The 24,535-nt window shown below is 40.2% G+C and overlaps 1 protein-coding gene across 9 annotated transcripts in view; it reads right to left on the bottom strand.

The window, feature by feature from the left end:
* Positions 1-552: 552 nt before the first annotated feature.
* The window catches only part of ARL15 (ARF like GTPase 15), a 188,032-nt gene continuing 164,049 nt past the window's right edge, over positions 553-24,535 (bottom strand). For 8 of the 9 annotated variants that reach the window (XM_083703703.1, XM_083703706.1, XM_083703701.1 and 5 more), the window contains one exon: positions 553-4,505. In XM_083703703.1, the coding sequence (XP_083559829.1) occupies positions 4,353-4,505 (153 nt within the window). In that variant the 3' untranslated portion in view covers positions 553-4,352. The remainder of the gene's footprint in view (positions 4,506-24,535) is intronic. The other variant, XM_083703700.1, reaches the window with a different exon arrangement.

Raw genomic sequence — 24,535 nt, 5'->3', positions numbered from 1 at the left:
TGTCAAAATTCAGAATCCATTGATTCTGATTGATTGATTTTTCAGGAAAGATCCTCAGCTAAAGACCAGATTCCTGCTTGGTTGTCTTATCTTTTTGCAAGATCTACTGGAACTATTATTCCAGCATAAATGTTCTTTGTACAGATTTTTTCATGATTAAACTTTTCATCATTTAATACTACTTTTATTGAGATAATGACCGTGTAAATAACCACAGGCAGTGACCATTTTATGTGCGTCTCATTGACACATGAATGTGCACACATTGCCATGGACCTGAAAGTGGTTGGGAAAGGGGGCATAACGGGGTGGCATGGACTTATGTGCATTCCACTGATGCATGTGAGGGCCAGGAATGCAACCCCTGCTTAAACAGGGAGTTGCCTGTAGTGCAATCTCACTATATCCTCTACAATAAAATGAGTGGCTGGGCTCTTGTGCATTTCAACGGGGCTTCTGCAAGAAACAGCCCTGAACTTACGAGATCAATGAACTTTTTACAAACGAAACACACTTCTAAATGTTAATATTGATGGAAACATTCATATTAACGTGTTCTACAGAGCATTTATTTCCATTTTGGTTAGCATTTATTTCCATTTTGGTTAGCGTAAGTTATATAAATCACAAACAGTTCTTTCTGCATCAAAGTTGCCTGCATGAATGTGGTAAGTATCAATGCTGTACTTTTAGTATAAAATCAGATATATGGTGGGTTAGCTGTGTCAACCATTGCTATTAACTAATATACAAACCTGGGTAATATAAATTATTTGGCATTATAAAAAGCAACTCTGTTAAGTACAAAAATCTGCTAACATCTATAACTTATAAAATGCAAGAAGCTCAGTATTACAACACGTATTTCTCTTTTACAGTATTTGCATATGTAAGCTGAGACACATGACACATTATACAGAGGAGGATAAAGAATACTGAACACATTGAAGATGTTCAAAAAGGCTAGCACTTCCAGAAATATTAGCACAGGATATAAACATGGAAACAACACAATGAGAATCTCACAACTGATAGACAAAAGGAGTCACTGACAGTTATAAATAATTTGATGTCTGTCAGAAGCCTGTCAAAACAGCTCCTCTTGGATACAGATTGACCATGTTTATATTTTTACTGTCAAACTAGTATAGACAGTCATAGGTCTGAGGAAAAACCCAGTGCAGGCACGCACGCACACTCATGCACACACATACATCAGTGTGACAGATGTCTATAAGGATCTTACACCACAACATCTTTCGTAAATAAAAAAAAGAGACAATGTTCATTTTTTAATGAATTTCCACAGATTCTTAGGAATAGGGTTCATTTCACCTGTATGATGAAGGCCAATGAAGAGCACGAAGAACTGTGTTGCTGTTTGTAGCTTAATGTACATTCAAGATCAGTTTAGATAGAAACATGGCATTAGTTCATGAACTGTGTTCTTTTAATGAAGTGTTTAAACGCATCAAAGTTCTACTGATGTTTAAATTCAGCTACCACATAGAACCACCAAAGAACAATTAAAAAGAAAGGGCTTCTCTGCCACCCTTTAACAGATATGAGGTATTGTTTCACCCTGCAGTATGAAATGCAACATGGAGTTATCTAAGAATTTTCATCAGAAATGTTTGATAAGTGATATTTCCCTGTGTACTAGGCAGGGGCAAGATGAGGCAAGTCAGGTGGCAGGATCCACAGGGGCCGCAATGTAGACCTTGATTTCCTCTCTTGTTCCTGATGTAGATCTTCACTCACCCCTTCTTCCCTGGTTGGGAGCGGTGCCATTTTATGGTTTGCTTCAGGTGCCAAAATGTCTTGGGCTGGCCCTGTCATTAGGTATTGTCATAAAGGTTCTGCAACCCATCCTTATGCACTTTAACCATAAGAATCTCCCAGTGGGTTCAATGGGGCTTTCAAGAAAGTGAGCATGGGATTCCAATCCTAGTCTATATTTACATTACAATGCGGCTAAAGCTTTATTTTCTGTTTTGCTAGTTCAGCTCTTCTTTTGTCAAAGTTTTGAAGCCCTTAATAGTAGTGGATAGTCCTCGTAAAACTAGAAGGCAAACCCCTTTTAACAGTTTGAGGCACATCTATTGGTGAAGACACTCCTTTGAACTAATAGAAATTGGGATCAGTTAAGGGTAAAAAGCAAGTGAGAATATTGTTCCCTCTTTGTCTGCACATCCCCTCTTATTTGCACATTTTAAAATGCACACATAAGCCTCAACTGTGTCAAAAATAACATATCAGGAACCACCTGGGTCAATGCAAGGAACCATAGCCCACCTCACATGCCGCTGATTTCTTTCAAATAAATTAGGCAGCTATTGATCGGAGATAAATCATAACACTTTTTTAAATATTTGAAGCTCCAGTCTCTATAAAAGGTGCATTTCAGGTTTGAAATGGGTACAATATGATGGCAAAATGAATACATACCTTTAGTTGTCAGAATTTCTGGCCCTCCGATCGCTCTGAGCTCTCTTTCTCCACTTTGCTCCAAATCCTATTTAGCAGTCACCCGACTACTAAATAATGTACCATGTGGCATTCTTCACAAGCAACTCACAGCTTATGACAGATGTTACCCAAAAAAATCCAATGGTGTTTATTAAAAAATAAAAAAACGTAGGTTCACAGATCAAAGTGCATTATATATTGAGAAATTGTTTGACACCCTTCACTTTTCAATAGTATCTTAGAGTAAATTATACAAAAATTACAAGTGGAAGATATTCTGCATTTAACTTTGGAAATTAAAACAAAACAAAGCTAAAAATACAGAAAGATGCCCAAATGCTACAAAACCACCAATGCTGCAATATTTTACCAAGATCTATTCCACTCCGTACTTGGTAGAAGAATATAATATTCAACATTCAAACACAACTTATGAAAAGCTATCCACTGCTGTATTATGCAGAAGTGGTTGGTGGCGTGGATAGCCTCTTGACAGCGGTGCCACTGCCACTTACTGATGATGATAATAATAATTTTATTATTTATACCCTGCCCATCTGGCTGGGTTGTCCCGGCCACTCTGGGTGGCTTTCAACACATATGAACACACCTACTGGGATGGAATGTGGGTGAGGCATGATGGCAGTGAGGACACAGTGATGCAGGCCCAATCTGATGCTTCCACTGTGCACCTGCACTGTTCCAAACTGGCTGATGCCTTGTCCTTCCCCATCCTGGTACACACAAGCAATGCCACTGCCAAGAGCCCAGTTTCATAGTGCTGCACCATCGACTGCTACAACCAAGGCAGTATTGAGCTCTGAAGCAGTCTGTGGGCTTCAAGACTAGGTAAACCTGGAGAGAGAAAGGTATACATTCCTGGAACTAAATGGAGTGCTGTCACATATAACAAAAACAACAACAAAAACATACTATGCTCTGGGTGAAAAGCTTTCTACCAACATTCAGTCTGGTACAGCTTGGATCCCCTGAAAATAGGGGTATTTAAGAAACACAGACTTTTGAGTATAGTTCCAAGACACTGACTTTTAGAAATAAAAATAATAATTCCATGGCCTCTAGGACTTCTAGCATAATACTAGTTATATAGAATACATCCAGTGATTATTTAAACCTGCTTATTGTTCATGCTCCGTTATCTGTACTAGAAGTTAGCCCCGATTTCACCACAATTTTACACAATCATCAGCTTAACTGACATCTACAATTTACAAAGGCTATTTTGTGAGCACTTGAGATGCTTCCAAATTGATGGATAACAAAATACTGATATGCCTATTGTCATTGCCTCACCTTCTGCTAAATCAATGGTTCGTCTCTAAAAAGAATTAAAACTGTAAATGTTAAAAGGTAGGTGCTTGCATTCAATAAGGCTTCTGACTAGTCTTTGCATTAAAAATGTGTTCATTGGCTTCAGAATCTACTGTGGTTCTCAGCAACTATAATTTCCAGATAGCTTGTGTGCTCATCCCGCATAATTACACAAGTAATGGCCAGAGACCTGCAAAACATATTTTCTTTTCAGGAACATCACTAGATCTTTTAGTATCCAGTTACAGATTCTTTTAAATTTTGTATATGCAGCAAAATTCTGCATTAAGGTTCTTCTAACAACAATGCATAAAAATGGCATATAGTACACAGAATTGTTGGTAAACTAAAGGTTCTCTCCATTTCAGCATAGACAACATTACTGAAAAGAATCACAAACCTGATTCACAGAACTTATAAACAGGCTTTCCAGGCTAAATGCAAAAATATTTATTACAAGCTCTAACACAGTCTTCTGTATACCAAACCATAATTCAGCTGAAGGTGAGACAAACAGGAACAATGCTGTCTGAGAACCATCTGAGTTTTCTTCACATTCTTGAAGGCTCAAGGTCTCTGTCTTCTAGTAAATTTATCAGCAGGCCAAAGCTGTCTTTTACTGCTTCCATATCATCCAAGGAGCAAGGCTTAAGTATCCAGCGTTTTCCTCGTGCAAGTGGTTCAAGTTCCAAATACTTTTTGATCTATTTTGTAAAAAAGCAATACAAAAAAATCAGTTGTTGTATATACTTTTTGGTTTACTTTTCTTTTCAAGACAGAAGGTGTTGGTAGAATCTTGAATGCTTGTTTTTAGAATTACTTTACAGCTGTTCTTGAAATAGGTTATATGCAGTGACATGCTGGTGTTTTTTGTTGGGGGTGAATGATCTGCTGGAAAACACCATTCTAACAATACATTCAGAAGCACAGGAAGATCTTTCAAAGAATTAGATTTAATTTATGATACAAGCCACCCCTGATTATGAAACACGTTATTTCATCTTCAGAATTAGAACTTAACTTCTAACCTGCAGTACTGTTGTTACAAAGTGCAAAATACTTATCAACAAGAGAAATATATTTTGCAAAAATATATTGAACAAGAGAAAATATATTTATCATGGTAACTTGCAGTGCACCCATTTCCTTGACAACATCATTGGAGGTGTTGATCCTATGTAATCAGATGTTTCGTGTGGATGATCGTCATAGCATCATAAGTAAAAGCTGAATAAGACCCTTCAATTATTCCTCTGGACTTGCAACTTTTAAGCCCCTGGCCCACCTTTTAATTTTACACAAAATAACAGCTAAAGATAAAATGAATGGATGTAGTGACAACATCTGTATTTGTAACTCTATAATGAATAAAAAGAGTTCATTATATTTCTAACAAGTTTGCATGTGAATGAGCAAAGTAGCTTATGAATGGCTTGTGGCTCAGTCAGTAGAGCATGAGACTCTTAATCTCAGGGTCATGCGTTGAAGCCCCACTTGGGCAAAAGATTCCTACATTGCAGGGGGTTGGACTAGATGACCCTGGTGGTCCCTTCCAACTCTACAATATTCTATGATTCTATTATTCTCAGACCAATAGTCAACATATCAATGGATTTCATTAGCCTCACTTGTAATAGCAGATACCAAAAATCTTTTTTGCATCTTGTTCAAAACAATAGGAACCCATTTCATTATTTCAAGCTCTTTGGATAGTGATTAAGGCCATTTAGGAGAATAATGCCTTGGCAGGCATTTCTCAAATATTTGTATAAGGCACTGAGTGTATGCGAAGGGGGAAGGACTAAAATCTAAATATATATATAGTACTATATTTTAGGATTGCCATATTTCAAAAAGTAAAAATCAGGACTCACCCAAAGTAGTAGTAGTATTAGTAGTAGTTGTTCTTTTTACAAAAATGCCAAAAAAAAATATGAAATTTCGATTGAATTGCCTAAAATCCACGAAATTCCCCCCTGGGTGTCCATTCTGCGTTTGAAATCCCTGTAATGTCTGGAAAAATCCAGACCCATGGCAGACCTATGTATCTATAAAAATCTAATATACCTAAAAGTAATATATAACCAAGATACAATCTATATGCGATATTTATTTACTTGTAAAGTGATTTAAAATGGAGAAGATTACTTTTGTTAGCTAAAGTATGAATTCAATTCTTCCTTTAAAGACATACTTCAGATGAAATCCTTGACATTACCATTTATTTAAATTTAGATTTTTTATTTAAATTTAGATTTTTTATGATAAACATAATTTGAACACTAATGAAACAAATGGCAACAACAACATTCATCTAAACCACTTCCTTGGGTTATTAAGGAATAATAATTTATAAGCAGCTTGAAAAAATGCAATGTTAGAAGAGACACACAAGAATATGCTCCCTTTCTCCTATCTATACACTTATGATATCTTACCAAATTATCCCTTCTACGTCAGTTTTATTGTGGCTAAATTAGCAACAACAGTTAGACAATGGAATTTGGATCTCTCTCGCTCTCAAAAAAAAAAATCCTATCATATAAGGCAAAGTATAATAGTATATCATTAAAAATGTAACCCACTTAGGTAATAAATTTCATAATGCTGTTCATACATACACTACTAAGAAGCTGAATTGAACTATAATTATAGGAATGCATGCTATGATTTTGGCTAGCTGAAAATGAAGGTTTTGCATGGATGATAGTACATTAACCGCATATTCTGAAGCAAAACGAATGACCACTGTGGCTTGTTTCAGCAAACGCAATCTGACAGCTATATTCAGAGAGGAAGCAAAAGCTGTACAAAGCATAACAAACCACGGATCTAGCGCAGCCACTTGATAACAAAGCCAGCTGGTGCTAAGCTGACAAAAATGGCTGAGTAACCTGAGATTTTCACAAACCTCTAATGTAAAGAATGCTTAGCACACACACACACACACCCCCCTCCTGGAAGAGCAGCGTTCTTTGCCTCACTAATTATACAGGGGCCTGTATTTACCAAGGTAGTAAAACTACCTGATGGAATTAAGAATTTTCAAACACATTATTTGAAAATACTAAATATTAATTTGTTTGTTCTTTTACAGAGAGCAATGACTAAAAGAAAACCTTTTAGACAATCACCATTCATCCTCATTACTCAGTAACATAAATAATCAACCAGAGCCCAATTTTTTGCTTTTATTAATCTGACAACAGTACCCATGTTGACAGCCTAACTCATGGTATTTGCTGCAACAAGAGGAAATTAATAATTTCATGACATTCTTTGATGTTCCAAACTCTAGTAATATTACCCCCTGCTCTTGTGAACATTTTTTTTTACCCTGTACACACACACACGAGAGAGAGAGAGAGAGAGAGAGAGAGAGAGAGAGAGAGAGAGAGTTTCTTTTTGGCCACAGCGATAAAGAGAATTGGTAGTACATATAAGTCTCCAATAAAGCAGTTAAAAGATTCTCCAACTTCACTCGACATTGGAGGTATAGTCATGGGAAAAAGAAAGTGCACTTTCTTTGAATTCTGTGGTTTTACATATCAGGGCATAATAGCAATCATTTGTTCCTTAGCAGGTCTTAAAATTAGGTATATACAACCATAGATGATTGACACATGACATATTACACCATGATATAATTTATTTAACAGAAATAAAGATGGAGAAATAATGTGTGAAAAACTACCGTATTTTTCGCCCTATAAGACGCACTTTTTCCCCTCCAAAAATGAAGGGGAAATGTGTGTGCGTCCTATGGGGCGAATGCAGGCTTTCGCTGAAGCCTGGAGAGCGAGAGGCGTCGGTGCGCACCGACGTCTCTCGCTCTCCAGGCTCCAGGAAGCTATCCGCAAGCCTTGCATGCCCGGAGGGAGTTCCCCCGGGCGCGCAAGGCTTGCGGGCGGCAGCCTGCAGCGCGGAGCCCGGGGCGCCCTCCGGAGAACGCCCTGTGCTCCACGCAGGTGTCCGCAAGCCTTGTGCACCCGGGGATCTCCCCCAGGAGCCGAAGGCTTGCGGGCGGCAGCGCGGAGCACGGGGCACCCTTCGGAGGACGCCCCGTGCTCCGCGTTGGTGTTGGCCAGCCTTGCGCACCCGGGGGATCTCCCCCCGAGAGCGCAAGGCTTGCGGGCGGAAGCCGGCAGCACGGAGCACGGGGCACCCTTTGGAGGCCGCCCCGTGCTCCGCGCTGGTGTCGGCAAGTCTTGCGCACCCGGGGGATCTCCCCCCGGGAGCGCAAGGCTTGCGGGCGGCAGCTGGCAGCGCGGAGCACAGGGCGCCCTTCGGAGGACGCCCCGTGCTCCGTGCTGGTGTCGGCAAGCCTTGCGCACCCGGGGGATCTCCCCCCGGGAGTGCAAGGCTTGCGGGCGGCAGCCGGCAGCACGGAGCACGGGGCACCCTTTGGAGGCCGCCCCGTGCTCCGCGCTGGTGTCGGCAAGTCTTGCGCACCCGGGGGATCTCCCCCCGGGAGCGCAAGGCTTGCGGGCGGCAGCTGGCAGCGCGGAGCACAGGGCGCCCTTCGGAGGACGCCCCGTGCTCCGTGCTGGTGTCGGCAAGCCTTGCGCACCCGGGGGATCTCCCCCCGGGAGTGCAAGGCTTGCGGGCGGCAGCCGGCAGCACAGATCACGGGGCGCCCTTCGGAGGCCACCCCGTGCTCCGCGCTGGTGTTGGCAAGTCTTGCGCACCCGGGGGATCTGCCCCCGGGAGCGCAAGGCTTGCGGACGGCAGCTGGCAGCGCGGAGCACGGGGCGCCCTTCGGAGGACGCCCTGTGCTCCGCGCTGGTGTTGGCCAGCCTTGCGCACCCGGGGGATCTCCTCCCGAGAGCGCAAGGCTTGCGGGCGGCAGCTGGCAGCGCGGAGCACGGGGCGCCCTTCGGAGGACGCCCCGTGCTCCGCGCTGGTGTTGGCAAGCCTTGCGCATTGGGGGGCGCGTGGGGCGCCCTGAAACAGAGGGTTCCCCATGCTGCGGACTGTAGCCTGCCGCCCGACGCGCGGGGCGCCCTGAAGCAGAGCGCCCCTCGCGCCAGGCAGACATGGGCCAGCCCCACAAGCTCGGGGGACAGCGGGGAGGCGCAGCACCGCCATCCCACTGTTCCCGGACCTGGTTTTGGGGGGGGAAATAAAGGGGGGGAAATTTCCTTTATTTCCTCCCCAAAAAAGTAGGTGCGTCCTATGGGACGGAGCGTCCTATGGGACGAAAAATAATCACATGCCCTTGCTTAATTGATCATCAGCAAGTGTGCCCACCTCTATAAAAGCCAAAGTTTTAGCAGTTTGCTGGACTGGAGCGTTCAGGTGTGTTTTAACACAATGCCAAGGAGGAAAGATGGCACAATGCTCTTAGAGAACCAAGTGCTGCAGCCCAAGAAACAGGAAAAGGTTCTAAGGCTATCTCCAACCAATGTAAAGTCCATCATTCTACAGTGAGAAAGATTATTCAAAAGAGGAAAATATTCAAGACAGTTGCCAATCTTCTAAGGAGTGGACATCCCAGCAAATTCACAACAAGGAAGGTCAGACCGTGCAATGCTCAGAGAAATTGCAAAAACCCCAAGTTACATCTCAGGCTCTACAGGCCTCAGCATGTTAAATGTTAAAGTTCATGACAGTACAATTAGAAAAAGCCTGAACAAGTATGGTTTGTTTGGAATGGTTTCCAGGAGAAAGTCTCATCTCTCTAAAAAGAACATGGCAGCATGGCTTTGGTTTGCAAAGTTGCATCCGAACAAACCACAAGACTTCTGGAAGAATGTCCTCTGGACAGATGAGACCAAAGTGGAGATGTTTGCACAGCACCAGGTTTAGCAAAAACCAAACGCAGCATAAGAGCATAAGCACCTCATACCAACTGCCAAGCACGGTGATGGAGGGGTGATTATCTGGACTTGTTTTGCAGCTACAGGATGTAGCACATATAACTATGTCCCCATTAGTCAGCATAACTGAATATTCTAAATAAAAACCCCAAATGAATGTCTCACTTCCTCCTTTCAGTACTGAATGATAAAGACTTCTGAGAAAGAAAGTCATGTATTGCAAATAATAAAAGGAAATCATTAGAGACGGCAAATCATCTTAGAAAGGTGTGGTAACAACAATCTGGTCAAGGGGTGCCAGCAGAGGCGGATTTAGAAGAGTGCGACCAGTTTGCCTGCACTGGCCACTGAGCTGAGAGGGGGGCACCGCAACAATGACTTAGAATGGAAGGCAAGAGGTGGGGAGGGTGCGCCCAATGTTGGTATTGCACAGGGTGCTGCTGAAATGTGAGAGCCCAAAGTCCGCCACTGGTGTCAGTGCTTTAGGTATAGCCAGTGTGGTGTAGTGGTTAAGAGTGGTAGTCTCGTAATCTGGTGAACCGGGTTCGCGTCTCCGCTCCTCCACATGCAGCTGCTGGGTGACCTTGGGCCAGTCACACTTCTTTGAAGTCTCTCAGCCCCACTCACCTCACAGTGTGTTTGTTGTGGGGGAGGAAGGGAAAGGAGAATGTTAGCCGCTTTGAGACTCCTTAAAGGGAGTGAAAGGTGGGATATTAAATCCAAACTCTTCTTCTACTGCTATCAGCATGCGAGATCAATGGAAGCTGATTCCTGTCTCGTGTGTGTGTGTGTGTGTGTGTGTGTGTGTGTGTGTGTGTAAAACAGCTCTCATTTTAACTACATGTACACTACCACCCCAGTTTTACTAACTCTGCCAATGTTGCTAAAATTGCCCTGCTCTATTTGCTAGTTGCCATTTTAAAATGTTACCTAATAGATAATGACAAATAACACATGCATTTGAAACATTTGCTCCCAACTGGATTGTAATTGTTTATTCCACTGTCTTGATCCAGAGCATGCCACATTTACTGCATGGAGGGGACAAACTGTGCACTTGGCAATTATTCTTCAGTTGCAGTGAGTGGAGATACCCACAAATGTAGGATAACTATGGATACTGGAATTCCTTTACCCAAAGCAATCTTACTATGCGCAGTACATTTTTTAAAGCCACAAAACCACACATATACACAAGGAGTTGGATCCAAAGAAGAATGAGTGGAACTCTTCTCAAGCAATGGGGGTTTCCTGGCTATAGCCCCTGATCTTGCTCAAACACTCCTGGGGATCAAGGAACCCTCTGATATGGGAGGAGGGCTGAGACACAGGGAGCAGGAGGAGGAAATCAGAAGAATTTGGCAGGGATCCCTTGCGGAAGTTCCTTTCTGTTTGCGCAAGGCGTTTTTGGATCCAAGCCAATACCTGCATTACAAAGCCAAATACACATATAGAGTAAGAGATGATGACAATTTTACTTAAACAGTACAGAGATCATAATTAGATATATTGTGAGATATCTCACACCTAGTGAAAAGCCTGAAGGGTGATAGCATTTAATTAGCTTATTTGTATCCCAAAGTTAAGCCTCTACTCTTGCATCCTATTTGTATTATATAAAAAAATATGAGTGGCACTAAGAATGGCACCTGGTATACAACAAAAGTGGATAATATTCTGTTCACTGAAATAAGTTAATGAGTCTAAGTCCCAAACTCGAATATCAGAGACAACCAATTACCCTGTCTGAAACACAGGCTTGTAAAACTATCAGGTACTTGTAAAATGGTCTGCTACACACGAGTAATATGTTGTTTAAATGGCTTGTTTGACTAGATGCATTCACCATGAAATTGATTCTTTTAAAAGACTATTTTTAAACTAGATACAAGTTAACTGCATGGGCTGAAAATGAGAAAAAAACCTGGCATTATAAAGGGTGGGCTTCAAGTACGGGTCCAATTTTATGAGGTCGAGGGTTAGTTGAATGAGAAACTCATCAACTATAGCCATGTCCCATGCAGGAACCAAAGAGGCTGCATACCAGTAGATTATGCTGCAATTTCCATGTCAAGGGCTGTAAGGTCTAGTGTTACTTCACCACACAGCTTCCCTCTAAAACATCACAAAGACATACAATATAATGTATTTGAAAAATAAGATAAGGAACTTGGAGGAAAACACCCGCCCCCCCCCAAATCTTTTAAATGTAGGAGCAGCTTGTAAATACTATTATACTGAATATGACACAGTGTATGTGATTTCTGTGGATGGCTGACAGTTTGCAGCTTAAATCCTGGCCACAGTCAAGCACCAAAAGCGAGATACGGTGGTAAAATCATGGACAACAGTGCTTCTGAGTACAACAAGGGACCTTAAAGTGTTATAATATGGTACCACTTTATCTCTAAACATCTCTTTAAAAAATAATACAAAAAGGAACAAAATGACATGTGTGAGTGTGACTATGAAACAGAACCTAATCACCATTAGTTAAGTCGCATATACATAATTTATCAGCTATCCATGATACCTACCTATACAACAAATTACCAAGCAAATATGGAGAAGAATACGTCTGGCTGAAGCAGAACCACCATGGCATTTGTGAGGGCAAGTCTTGTCTCTTTAGCCCTTTAAGGGTATTTGATAGTGCCTACAAACATATAGATAGAGGTGATCCAGTCAACACTGTCTGCTTAGAATTTCAAAAAGTTTTTGATAAAGCATCTCACCAAACTTAAACTTAAAAGTCATGGAATAAGAGGAGAGGTCTTCTTATGGATCAGTAACTGTGTTTTTATGTTTTTATACTGTAAACTGCCCTGTGATCCTTGGAAGAAGGATGGTATATAAATTTAATAAAATTAATAAGAACAACTACAACAACTGTGAGAACAGGATGTGGGACTAGACGGATCTTCAGCTCCATCCATCAGGGCTCTTCTTACATTCTTTTTCTAAGCATCACTAAATTAGAACTGATGTGCTAGCTGGGCTGGAGAGAGATCGCATCTTCCCTATGAGAGATTGTGGTTTTAGGGTTGAGAGAATATGATATTTCCATAACCCAAAAGAGAGATGATTCCCACTTCCTTCAAGAGAGATCTCTAGGATCCTTCACAGCAAACGAGTCACACAGTGCATTTAACATTCTTATAAAGATGATTGCCTGGGAAAAAAACATATCCGCTAGTTCCTGATGTAGGATTTATGAACTAAGGTTTGTTTGTAAGAAATCCCTTATATGCCATTAGCAGCAGGACTGAGCCTCTGGAAGTGATGCCGCAAAACTGTCACTCATTCAGAGCACATTCACTGTTAAGTTCATAGAGCTCTAAAACGAGCAATTTGCACCCTTAGAAAGTCAACTGAACTAAAATTATTGCTTTTATTATTCAATTTGTACTCCAAAATAAGACATTTCCCCCTGGAAATGCAAGATGCCAAGTTGAAAAGAGGGTAATGGGAGTATCAGTGAAGAATAAATAAATATGTGCTACAAAAATGTTTATACACTAGCACTGGGAGATAATGTAACAGCAAACTGTTCTGCCAACTGGAAAAGTTCAAGCTTTGGAGTAGATTCAAATTTCAAACCCCGAAAGGCTAGTCTGTGTTGTGCCACCGGATGATTAGCACCCACCAAAGAGTGCCAGCCACACTGTTTTGTTTTTAAAATAAGACCAGCTGCAGACAGATTCATGGAATGAATCTCTCTTCATCTTGTCTTTCACACCACAGGCAATGTGCCACATTGGAATCTGAAAGAGGAAACAGGCATAAGTGTCAGGAGAACAACAAGAAATGAAGCTTCAGGTTACACAGAGGTAATAAAAATGCCTTGTTTCAGAGTGTGCCTAGTCCACCACACTGAAGATAGAAAATTCAAATCAAAATTGGCAAATGCAGCTGCGGAGTGATTCCCCAATGCCAGTACATGCCTAGAGTATGGTTCTTATGATTTCAGACTCAGAGGAGATGAAGGAGAATGAGGAGGCCATAGCATCATAGTTTATAATGAACTGTGATTTATATGGTCAGGATTCAAAGTATGCGTTTGTCTTAGTGGCTTTGGTTTTATCATGCAACACTGGAAGGTGGTGGTATTGTTGCATGAGAAATTCATGCCCCAAACTCTGTTCAGTGTACACAACTATTTACTTTTTTATATATCCCGACTGGTAAGTATGTTTATATTCTTTTAAAAAGTGTATGAGGATTGATCAAGGTACTGTACAAGGTAATACAGAAGAGCAATTTGCCTGGGCTTACACTAAGGGGGGGGGGGGAGATTTGTTCAACAATTATACAGGTCAGGAACTGCGGAAACCTGTTGCCTTAAAGCAACAGTGAATCACACAAACACACACAAAAAACAGCACATACAAAGTTGCAGAAAATCACAATTACGGTTTTAGAGATACACAACAAGGAGTTTGAATCATACAGTTGTTAGGATCATAGTACATGAAGGAGCTCCATGTTGCATTCTGGTGCTATATGGTATTGTGTTGCTACGTGGCGCCCTGGCTCTGGAATTTTCTCTCCAGGGAAACCTGCCTGGTGCTTAGTGATTTTTTTTTTTCTTGTTTGGCACCATATGAAGACCTTTTCATTTGCCCAGGCTTTAAGGATTGCTGACTTGCTACTTTATTTTCCAATGTTATTTTTAAAAGTTCTGCTGTTATAAACTTATTGTTTTAATTATTTATTGTATTTTTAAAAACTGCCTGGTAAACCACACCAAACATCCCTTCAGTTGTACCAAATGTCATAATAACCCTGTTACATTTATTTATACAAAGCAGCACCCAGCAAAACAAATTGTGGTAGTAATTAGTATTTCCACACTTCCAGGGCCCCAAAGGTTTGTCTGTCTGTGAATGTGTACTCTATTAGTAAGTTAATTTTCACATAGCTTTAGGCTCTATCAGAAAACTTTGCCTGTGCTTTCCCATTGTTTGGCGCTATCAAAAAAGATGCCCAGAATTTGGTTTGGCTGCAAATACTCTGACTATTGGGACGCCAAGTCTATCTAGGACAGACATCTATAAGCATTCTTGAGCACATCAACACTGGCAACACTTAATGTAAAAATACCTTTAGCTACTGAGGGATGATTCACACAAGTGAATGTTCACCACTTGGTGACCATAGCATAAAATGGTGTTTTGCTAGTGCAAAAGCACCATGAGAGATCTATGGGTGGGGATTTACCTAATGAGTTGTGTCAGTGGACGCCTGTGCATGGGTGACTGGACAAAGAATTATAGAGTTAGGAGGGACCACAAGGGTCATTTAGTCCAACCCCCTGAAGTGCAGGAACCTTTTGCCCAATGTGAGGCTGAACCCACAGCCCTGAGACTAAGAGTCTGATGTTTTACTGACTGAGCTATACAGGTGAGCCACTTCAAATGGCTTGGAGGACCTGATCCAGCCAGTGGGCCACCCCAGATCTAAAGGATAGATAATAGAGAAGCAAATAACCTGACCATTGAGGAGCCCTGATAGACGGAAGAAAGGAAAGGGAGAATGTATTCTTGATGGCGGAAAGCATGGTAACTATGGTAGAAATACTGTATGAGAAGAAAAATTTCACAAAGTGCTAAAACTAGAGCAAGAAAGAAGGAAAATGACGAATAACTGTGTCAAAAGCACTGAAGAAGAAGCATATGCTTCTTAGACAGTTAAATAAAATTAAAGTAAAAGAATAACCATTTTGGAAAAGATTAGTGAATATCTTGTCTGTTGGTTGCAGTGACAGAGAGGCGGTTTCTGCTCCAGAGCTGCAGCCGATTGGTAGATCACGTCTTCCGAAGTGAGGATGGGGAGGAGAATGTGTACATTCTAGTTGAGAGACAGGGCTGGCTTGATTGATGTTTTTTCTGCTTATTTGCAGATGTTCCCAATATGTTTTCAGTGCAATTGCATTTTTGTTTTTTGCTGTTTTACTACAATTTTGCTATGCTTTGATTGTTTGATTGGAGGAATTTGTATTTATTGGAGTATATAAATTAGTCATAGAAAAGCAGTATGTTTTTTGTATATTGTAGTATGTTTACATGAGAGGCTACACAGATTTCCTAAGGTGGAAGTTTGTTTCAGCATCAGAAAATACATGAAGCATCCTGCCTGGTTTTTAAGGCTGGAATAAAACAAAAACAAAATATAACAAGAAACGAGTGGGCTGTGAGGAGTGCCCAGATCAGAAATGATGTAGCCAAGCTGGAAGGACTAAACAAATGTACAGTATATGATTGCCAAAAATTGCAAAAGATGTGCAGTACAGAATATGAATTTGAGGCAGAGGCAAGGAACCAGAAACTGTTCAACAGTTAGGACAATTAATACTTGTGTATGTTTTGAACACACACAGCAAGAATTGCAATTCCCATATCAGAGTCATTTTCAAAGAGGTTCAAAAATATTTCTCAGTTCATCCCAGCCAAGATGAATAATGGGAGGTTTATTTTACATGGATCATCTGCCATCCTATCTGCAGCTTGTGTCAATGCAAGGCAGACAAGCAACTCGGCAAAATTAATGCACCCTAAAAACCCAGACTGTCTGTAACATTTGATTCTATTGGAGACTGCAAAGTCTCCATTACATCCTGGAAGTATTAGCTTCATAATATTATCATTTTGCCGTGACAATTAACTTCACTAACATAGTAGCTATGAAGCTGCCAAGTCATTCCTGGAAGAACTGCTGGGGACGAAACACAAATATACATATGCTAACAGAACAGAGATGTATCATTAATTTCTGCCAAAAAGTGCCATGATTCAATGAGTTTTAAATATTAACACCATACATGCTGAAGAGACAGTCTGCTAAAATGTTAAATTATTTTTCCTACTGTAATTGTGGTAGTTGGTCTCCCCTCTGCTACTTTATCACCATACATGAGATGGCACAGTGCCCTCTTGCTTAGCTATCAACTTCATTTTTCTGAATTCTATATCTTCATTGAATTATTTTCAGAATTATTTTTGATGCAGATAACATCAAAGCAAAGCAGATTTGAATAAACTTGGCATCTGCATTTTTGAAGTAATATGGTCAATACTGATGTTGCCCTATCTATTTTAGTAGTACAGCTGGTGAACACTTGTTGAGGGATTGAACAAAGTCATTTTAATATATGTTAGTATTGGGATGCATCTAGATTAAGTTGTTGTAAGGTTAAACAGAGGTGAAGTGGATTAAATTACAAAGGCGGAATACGATGGAAGATTCAGTGTCTGAAGCCAAGGAAAATCTGTGCAATAGAGCCAGGTGAACTCAAGAGCCATTTCAAGAATACAGTAACCCATTTCAAGTGTAAATTTTTTGAGTGATATCCTTTAATAAGGGAGCACAGCAAGTTAGTTCACTAGCTGTGACTTCTTGTTTACAGGAAGAGGAGATGCAGTTCACTACTCAAATGCTGAATTGCTCATGTGAGCAGCTATTGGTATAACTGAGCACTGTCTGAATGAGCATAGTAGAAACATCACATTTTTCTTTTGATAACCATATGGAGAGCAAGGCACTTGCATGTTTACAGAAAGTCGGATCATGAATATGTGGACAATACAGATAGTAGAGGCCACTTCACATGTTATGTAGTCGGACTTTGCATGGTGGGACGTTCTTTTGCTCTGTGGAGCAGGACATGAGGAAAGTCTGACTGGTAACTATAACAAGTTGCCTATCAAGTACCAGGCTCTTGCTTCTGACTATTTGTTTGTTTCTTATAAGTGCTCTTCACTGGCCTTATTTGGGCATTTTGCCTCATGTGACTACAACCATGCAAGGCAGGTGAGTGGGTCCACTTGCCCATCCTGCATAAGCCCCTGCACCCCACAGCCAAAGAGATGCTGGTTGTGTTTATCAGCTGCAAGCCTATGTTCAGGAGGCTGCTTCACTGTAGATGTGCCTAGCCCCATTCCCTTGCCTCATGCAATTATAATTGTGTGAGGCTGAATGTTTATTCAATTGGAAGGGAAGACTAGCTTATATAGGGGAAAGCTGGTAGGCCAGGTGATTAGGGCTTTTGTATTATTTATCTTAAATAGATATAGATATAGATATAGATATAGATATAGATATAGATATAGATATAGATATAGATATAGATATAGATGATATAGATATAGATATGCCACACTCTACAAATTGCACTCAAGGCAGTTTAAGATACTACAAGACACATTATAAAAGACTAATACAACAAATTACCATATTGTTAATACCAGCCATATGAAATCATGTCAGAAGGAAGAGCAGAGCCATAAAATGTAATATATTACCAGAGTCGGAAGGAAAACAAAAAGAATTTAAGCCACTGACTGTGCCCAGCTAAATTACATCAAATTGCAAGATGTCAGGAAGATCTCCTTGGGGGAAAAGCTGTACAGTCCATGAGCAACCATGGAAAAGGTCCCACCTGCCCCCGCCAATATCTGCAGGTGGGAGCGCTATGAAGGTCTCAGTTGTGATGGAGGTTCTAAGGAAGCAAGTGAATCTTGTGATTCTGAACTTTGGAAAGTTGTCAGGAGTGCACAGACAGTATAAACAGTCAAGAAAGTGCTCCAAGGCATACATAGGATCCAGGTTCCCATCACAAAGTATTTACAGCCTCGGTTTAAATAGTGGAGGGGAAAAGGGGGTCCAGTTGACAAAGAGAATGGCAAAGGTAACAAGTGACAACAGGTTATGTAAATGGAACAAATCCACATTCCTTCTGTTTATATGTTTGATGTCACTGTATGTTTTTAGGAGGTTTAAGATAAGTTACAACACATACAGTAAATGCATCTCAATAGCTATATTTAAATAGGCTCTATGATGCCACTCCCAAATCACATAACAGATACTGCAAGCCTGTCCCCACAATATCAGTTTAATTCCACCTACTTGCAGCCACTCAAACAAAAATGTTCCCTAAGCTTCAGGCTTTTTTGTAGAAGGACCTGCACATAAAAGAGCTAAGAGAGGTGCATACATACTGAATAATAAGGACTGAAAAGTAAGCTGCAGTGAGGTGGTGGGAAGTCATGGGTGGAAAAATATTTGTATGGGTAGATGTACTGTATAATGTATTAATTTAAGGATTTATGTTGTAAATAACTCAAGAATATATGGATGTGTACAATCTATACTCAATAAAAATTAAACATAAAAAAGAAATAAGGACTGAAAAGTAATGAGCCAGGTTTGTGCCTTTGCTTCACATTTACAACCGTCTGAAAAATCAAAGTGTAGACTATTAATAGCCTGAACAGATGTTCAAAAGATAGCTAGGGCTTCTGTTTGGCACCAAATCAATGTGATAAGATACTAAAACCTATTAACAATGAACAAATTAAAGAATAATGTGGAACAATAAACCATCTAGAAAGAAAATGAGAGAGATCATAACATTTGATCGGAAAGTTAATATATTTTTATTACTGCCTGGCAGCAGACTAGTAATAGACAAATTAAAATGTGTGCAGCAAACTGGAAGTTCAGCTACATGATAGTGAAGATGACTCCAGACAGCCCAATATTTATAGCAAATGAAAATGAATTTGACTAGACTTGGCATCAAGATATTTTCCTTTATGTCTTACGTTTATACCTGTGCTTTGAAATCCTAGAAGAATCGAAAGGCTACTGAAAACCATACAATTATGGGTGAGAATAAGTCACAACAAGGAGTTTTCACTGTATGTGAATATTTCAAACTGTCATGACAAATCCATGGCTAGATGATAGGCCTTTATGGAACAAATCATTTCACTACTCAAATATACAACACAATGACAGCTAGTTTTATAAAGGCAATTTATAAATGCACATGTTAATAAATGCCAAAGGTTATGAAGCATTTGGAGTCCTTTTAGGAGGGCAGCTAAGCTAAAGTTTAGCTTATCATGTTATCTGAACCTAGGATAGTAGTTAAGGTCCCTTCTTTCTTTACCATGATCTGCAGCCAAGAAGAAACAATTTGCTCAAGCATGATCCTAGTCTGGGTGACAAGCTAAGCCAAATGTTAGCTTAGCTGCTGCCCTGCACTGAGCTAGAACGTCTAGGGAGGAGAAAAGCAGCTGTAATTTCCTCCTTGGGAGCCAGCGTGTTTGTGCCAGCCATGGTTTGGCTTAGCGTTATGTGTGAGTGTAGTCAGTACCCGATATCAGTGTACACTAATCTAACCAACTGAAAACAGAACGTATGTAAAAGAATGTAAAACAATATGCTCAATATACTTAAGTACAAATTCTAGAACAGTTTCACATCAAGAAGAATATACTTGGATACTAGAAATATTCTAATCTGTTCAGAAGGAAACCCTTTTAATTTTCATCTGTTTCAAAGGAAGTTAAAGTACATCTGTGGATCAATTACACTGAAATACTAAGAGCACCTCATGTTGGCTAGATCATGCCAGTTGTGTTTTGTATACATATTCCAATATTGATTTTAAACGTTATGCAAGAGATGGATAGACAAGCAACAACAGTTCCTATAACCCATATATATGTATTTTCCACTTCCTCTCTTAGTTACAATTCTGATATTTCAAAAAATGCATTGGGAATTATCAATTAATATACATCCATAACAATGTTTGAAGCTGCATTTATAACACATAAACACATTAAAGGGAGCCAGGCTCTTATCATACGCCAATTGCAGAAATAGACTAAAGCATGTGGTACAAGCCCACAAAATGGTTTATGTTATATTGCTCTTTGTGTTTTAAAGCCCAATATATGTCTGAATTTTTTAAAACATCAGAGTAAAGCAACGTAACTAAATACATGAGGTCAATGACTGTGATTCAACTCTTCCACTGATCTTAACTGAGGACTTAAGAAAAGGAGCCAAGGAAAGTAATGGGGAAATTGTATTTGTCTGACCTTGTGACAGATCTGTTAAAGCTATGAGCAACTTGACAGGTAACATCTGGGTTTACCGACTATGGGAATTTGGAAAGTTGCCATGCCCTTAACTCTTCTATTATAAACCAATCTTCTGGTGGCTGCTTTAAAAAAAAAACCCCTAAAAGAAGTTCCAGGAGGTCGAAACATAACTATTCTTATGGGGAGGAAACCACCATTCACAGTCTTCCTGGATGCTTTTGCTTTCAGCGGGTGGGTTTAAATGGCAATATGCAACATGCTTGAGCTGTTCAGCTGTCTAAAATGGAAAGAAACTGAGTAATGCACTGCTTCAGTTGCATATATCATTTCCCTGTTCCCTTTGTTTACAATACTGCTTCTAGTTTAGCACTCTCAGAAGCAACGTGAAGGGGCTAATGCCACAGTCTGAAGTGGCAGGAAAGCCAAAGCAGACTCTATGAAAAATGAACCATTCATCTCTTTGCATTAAAACAGATCCTTCTCTATTTGTAACCTCTTCATCTCCCTACCCACAAACAGAAACTTTTAACACCTTTAAATTGCATGCCTGGGAATTAGTCTACCAAATTGATTTGAGATCTTAACTTGGAGTTGTTTCCAATTCTGGTCCTACTCAAAATAGACTTACTGAAACGAATGAACCTAAATTAGTCAGGTCCACTAACTACAATAGGCTTACTCTGAGCAGGGCTAATACTGGATACCATCTTTTGTAATCAGTATTATTACCTATAGGAGCTGATTTATTTTAGTAATTAGCTTATTTTTCTTTCAGTGGTAATTCACATAAGAGTGGCCAGCTAACATAGTAAGTATTCACCACGGCTTGTCCTGATACTATTTTCTTCTTAGAATGAGCCCACTATCCCCCAATGGTGCCAGGACCAAATGAATGCTTTCCCAGACACAGAGACAATGTATTTTTTCAACTGCATCTCTATTAATTCTTCCAAGGTGACTTGATAGAACACCATAAAATTTTATAACAAAAACCTTGAGATTCGTGTTCCAATTCTCTGAAGAAATAAACCAAAAGGGATAGCATTCAGGTTTTGGAAATTTGTTTACCGACTACTGTCCATGCTACAACAAGCATAAGCCGCATTAAAAGTACTACCACATGTAGACATCTATAAAATTTATTTTAGCATATAAACAGCATACACAGTTGTATTTAAATTAAGATATCCTAGATTTGGGATAGGTTTTTTAAAAAATAAATTAAAAATCCTCCAACTTAATGCCTGGTGGAATTATTATACCTGAAATGGGCATTATCGTGTTTTACACATATCCACTAAACCAAAGAGGCTTACTGAAAGTTACCAGCCACATTTCAAACCAAAGCCAAATTTCAAACACCACTGTGGTCCCTCCCCCAGCTAATGAAATTGGGGCACTATTGCTCCAAAGAGCTGCTTGATGTCCACTATGTGGGAAATGTACATAGAGATAAGCATTTTCTTTTATTAAATATAAAATCATAAAGCAAACAATGTGTGAGTGTTACCTTGTTCCCCAATTATCCACTTTCTCTTAGGCAGATGAAGTTAATTTCACTGTAGACAGTGTTGGAAAGTTTCCAGAAATGGAATTCACTCAGATAGAAGAGGCACTTGCTTTGGCTATTAGAGTCAGAGAGTTTAGCCATGCAAGACTGGCACTTGTCTGTATTTGACTTGATGCTGAATGCTGATATTTTTTTGCAGTGACAATGCAAGAAGAGACAGACAGCAAGGAGACAGCAGAAGAGGAGGAGAAGGTGTGAGGAATGTGGAAATATGGAGCTTTTTGCTTTTTCTTAGGGCAAATGGACAGATATACCCTGTTCAAGCTGCCCAAGACCAAATGCCAGATACCCAAAGGTGGGATTACACCAGAACCTGACATCTCCAATGGCTTTAGTGCCCTGTTACTTAAGAGGACCATATAGGTAGAAGTGGGTTGCCAAACTAATGGACAGAACACATACATGCATTAGTTCTACAAGTTTACAAGGATAGTTAGATTTAAGGGGGAGGGGGAGACAATGCATAGTTCCTATGACCTACCTGATTAGGGATACCAGTTCTGCAAGCAGGGCATCTTGGGCAGAAATAAGCTAAAAATGAAGCTATTTGTAGCAACTTTCTTTGTTATAGGTAAAGTGTGCAAATAAAAGGCAATACATGTTAAAAATGAAGCAAAAGTATCTTAAAATTCTACACAGTGTCAGCTAGTACATTAATCAGTGCTATGTCTAGAAGACTCTTTTTGTTGTTTAAGTCCAAAGGTCATACCAAATCTAGCAAACTATTTGATATTGTATCACAGAATCAATGTGAAAGTGACAACATAACCTCAACCAACATTAACACACAGGATGCCAACAAACCGTTCTTTCCCCATTTCAGCACACAAAGAGCAGCGTACATAACAACTTTAACACTAGACTGTTCGACATGGTTCAGAGCCTAATTAACAGACTGCCACTAGCTATTCCTGGCTGCCTATCAGCAAAACTATGTCAAATGGCTCACTTCTGTACTGCATTTTCTTTTTTCTCCTGAAGATTTATTCACAGAGAGAATGCACCTTCCTGCAACTGCACCTCCAGAAGTCAAAAGGAACCGACCACAGAAGAGCTGGCCCAACTGAAGGATGCTCAGGTCCTACCTGAAGGCTTGCCACAGGCGTCTGGTTGGCCACTATGAGATTAGGATGTTGGATTATGTGGACCATTAGCCTGACCCAGCAGAGTCTTCTCATGTTCTTATTTCAATGTTTGGTCTCCAGTATATTTGCAAGTGAAAATACCTTCCGCTATGTGTAGCCAATAACCTGACATAGTACGGGGCAGCTTCCAAAATGAGTATGTCTGTGTATGCTACAATTCATTATTGTAAGAAATAGAATTACTTTACAAAATAGTACAGGTGTATTTGGATCCTTAAACACTGCACCATGATGAACACTCTCCCAATGAAGACTCTGTAGAAAGGGGTTCAGTTACTGACTGTTTCTCATCCACTAACCAATTTGGATAACTATTACTCCTGTGAAATTCTAGCTCCAACAGCTATAACAGAATATGAATGAAATTTACCAGGTTTTATTCCCTGTGCACTACTGGCCTAAAAAAAAAAAAAAGTATAAACTCACAAGGTAATGGTGTTATCAATGCTCAGAAGCAGGTCAACTAAGGGCTAAAATAGATTTAGCACTGAGTTATTTGTGCTTGGGTCTCCAGATTTTTTCCACTTCAAGAAAGTTGGGGAACCCAGACTTCCTCCCCCCCCCCCATCTAAATCTTTTCTGCTGAGGAAGAAAAATATGGATACACCAAGTGGCACTATGTGGTTTTTTGTGTTTTTTTAGGGTGTGCAAGGTTGAAGGGGAAAGTTTAAACACCCTCTCCTCCAGTACAACAGTTCCAATCAGAATTAGGGGGACCCACAGCTGCTTTTAAGTTGGGGGGGGGGAAGGAAAAAAATGTTTGGAAATCCAATCACAGATCCCGTAAGTCACATCCAGTTTGTTCCCAGGAACACCCAAGCCAACAGCAGCAGCTGTTGTGGTACAGTGAAGCTAGTTATGCTAGTATTACTTAATTAAATGACTGAGCAGGCTATCACCCTTCTCTGACTTTCTATTCTGTGGTCTTCACCCATTTTTACATCCCTGCCACTCTCTGGTGGATGCCAACGCTCTAGGCTCAGCACCACATGCTTCTTTATGATTTATTTAAAAAGATTTTTGCCCTGCTTCAGGTAGCTTACCACATAGTTAAAACTTCACTATCTTATTATATTAAACAATTAAAATCCCAACAAACAAAGGCAACCATAAAATCATTTCAAAACATAGCATATCACTGAAAGAAAAACCCAAACAGGCTTCAGGACAGATTTAATTCCCTGAAGGCCAACTTAAAACAAGTAGACTTCCCATTGCTTCCTATGACTGGTTGAGCAGCATCAACAAGAAGCAGCTAGAGCTGTGCTGCTAGCGTACACTACAACTATCTGGAAGCAATGA

This window comes from Podarcis gaigeae (genome assembly GCF_964106915.1).
Source record: "Podarcis gaigeae genome assembly, chromosome: 11".
NCBI classification, from domain to species: domain Eukaryota; kingdom Metazoa; phylum Chordata; class Lepidosauria; order Squamata; family Lacertidae; genus Podarcis; species Podarcis gaigeae.
Note: the sequence above shows the minus strand (reverse complement) of the source record. Positions and strands in the feature narration are given on the sequence as shown.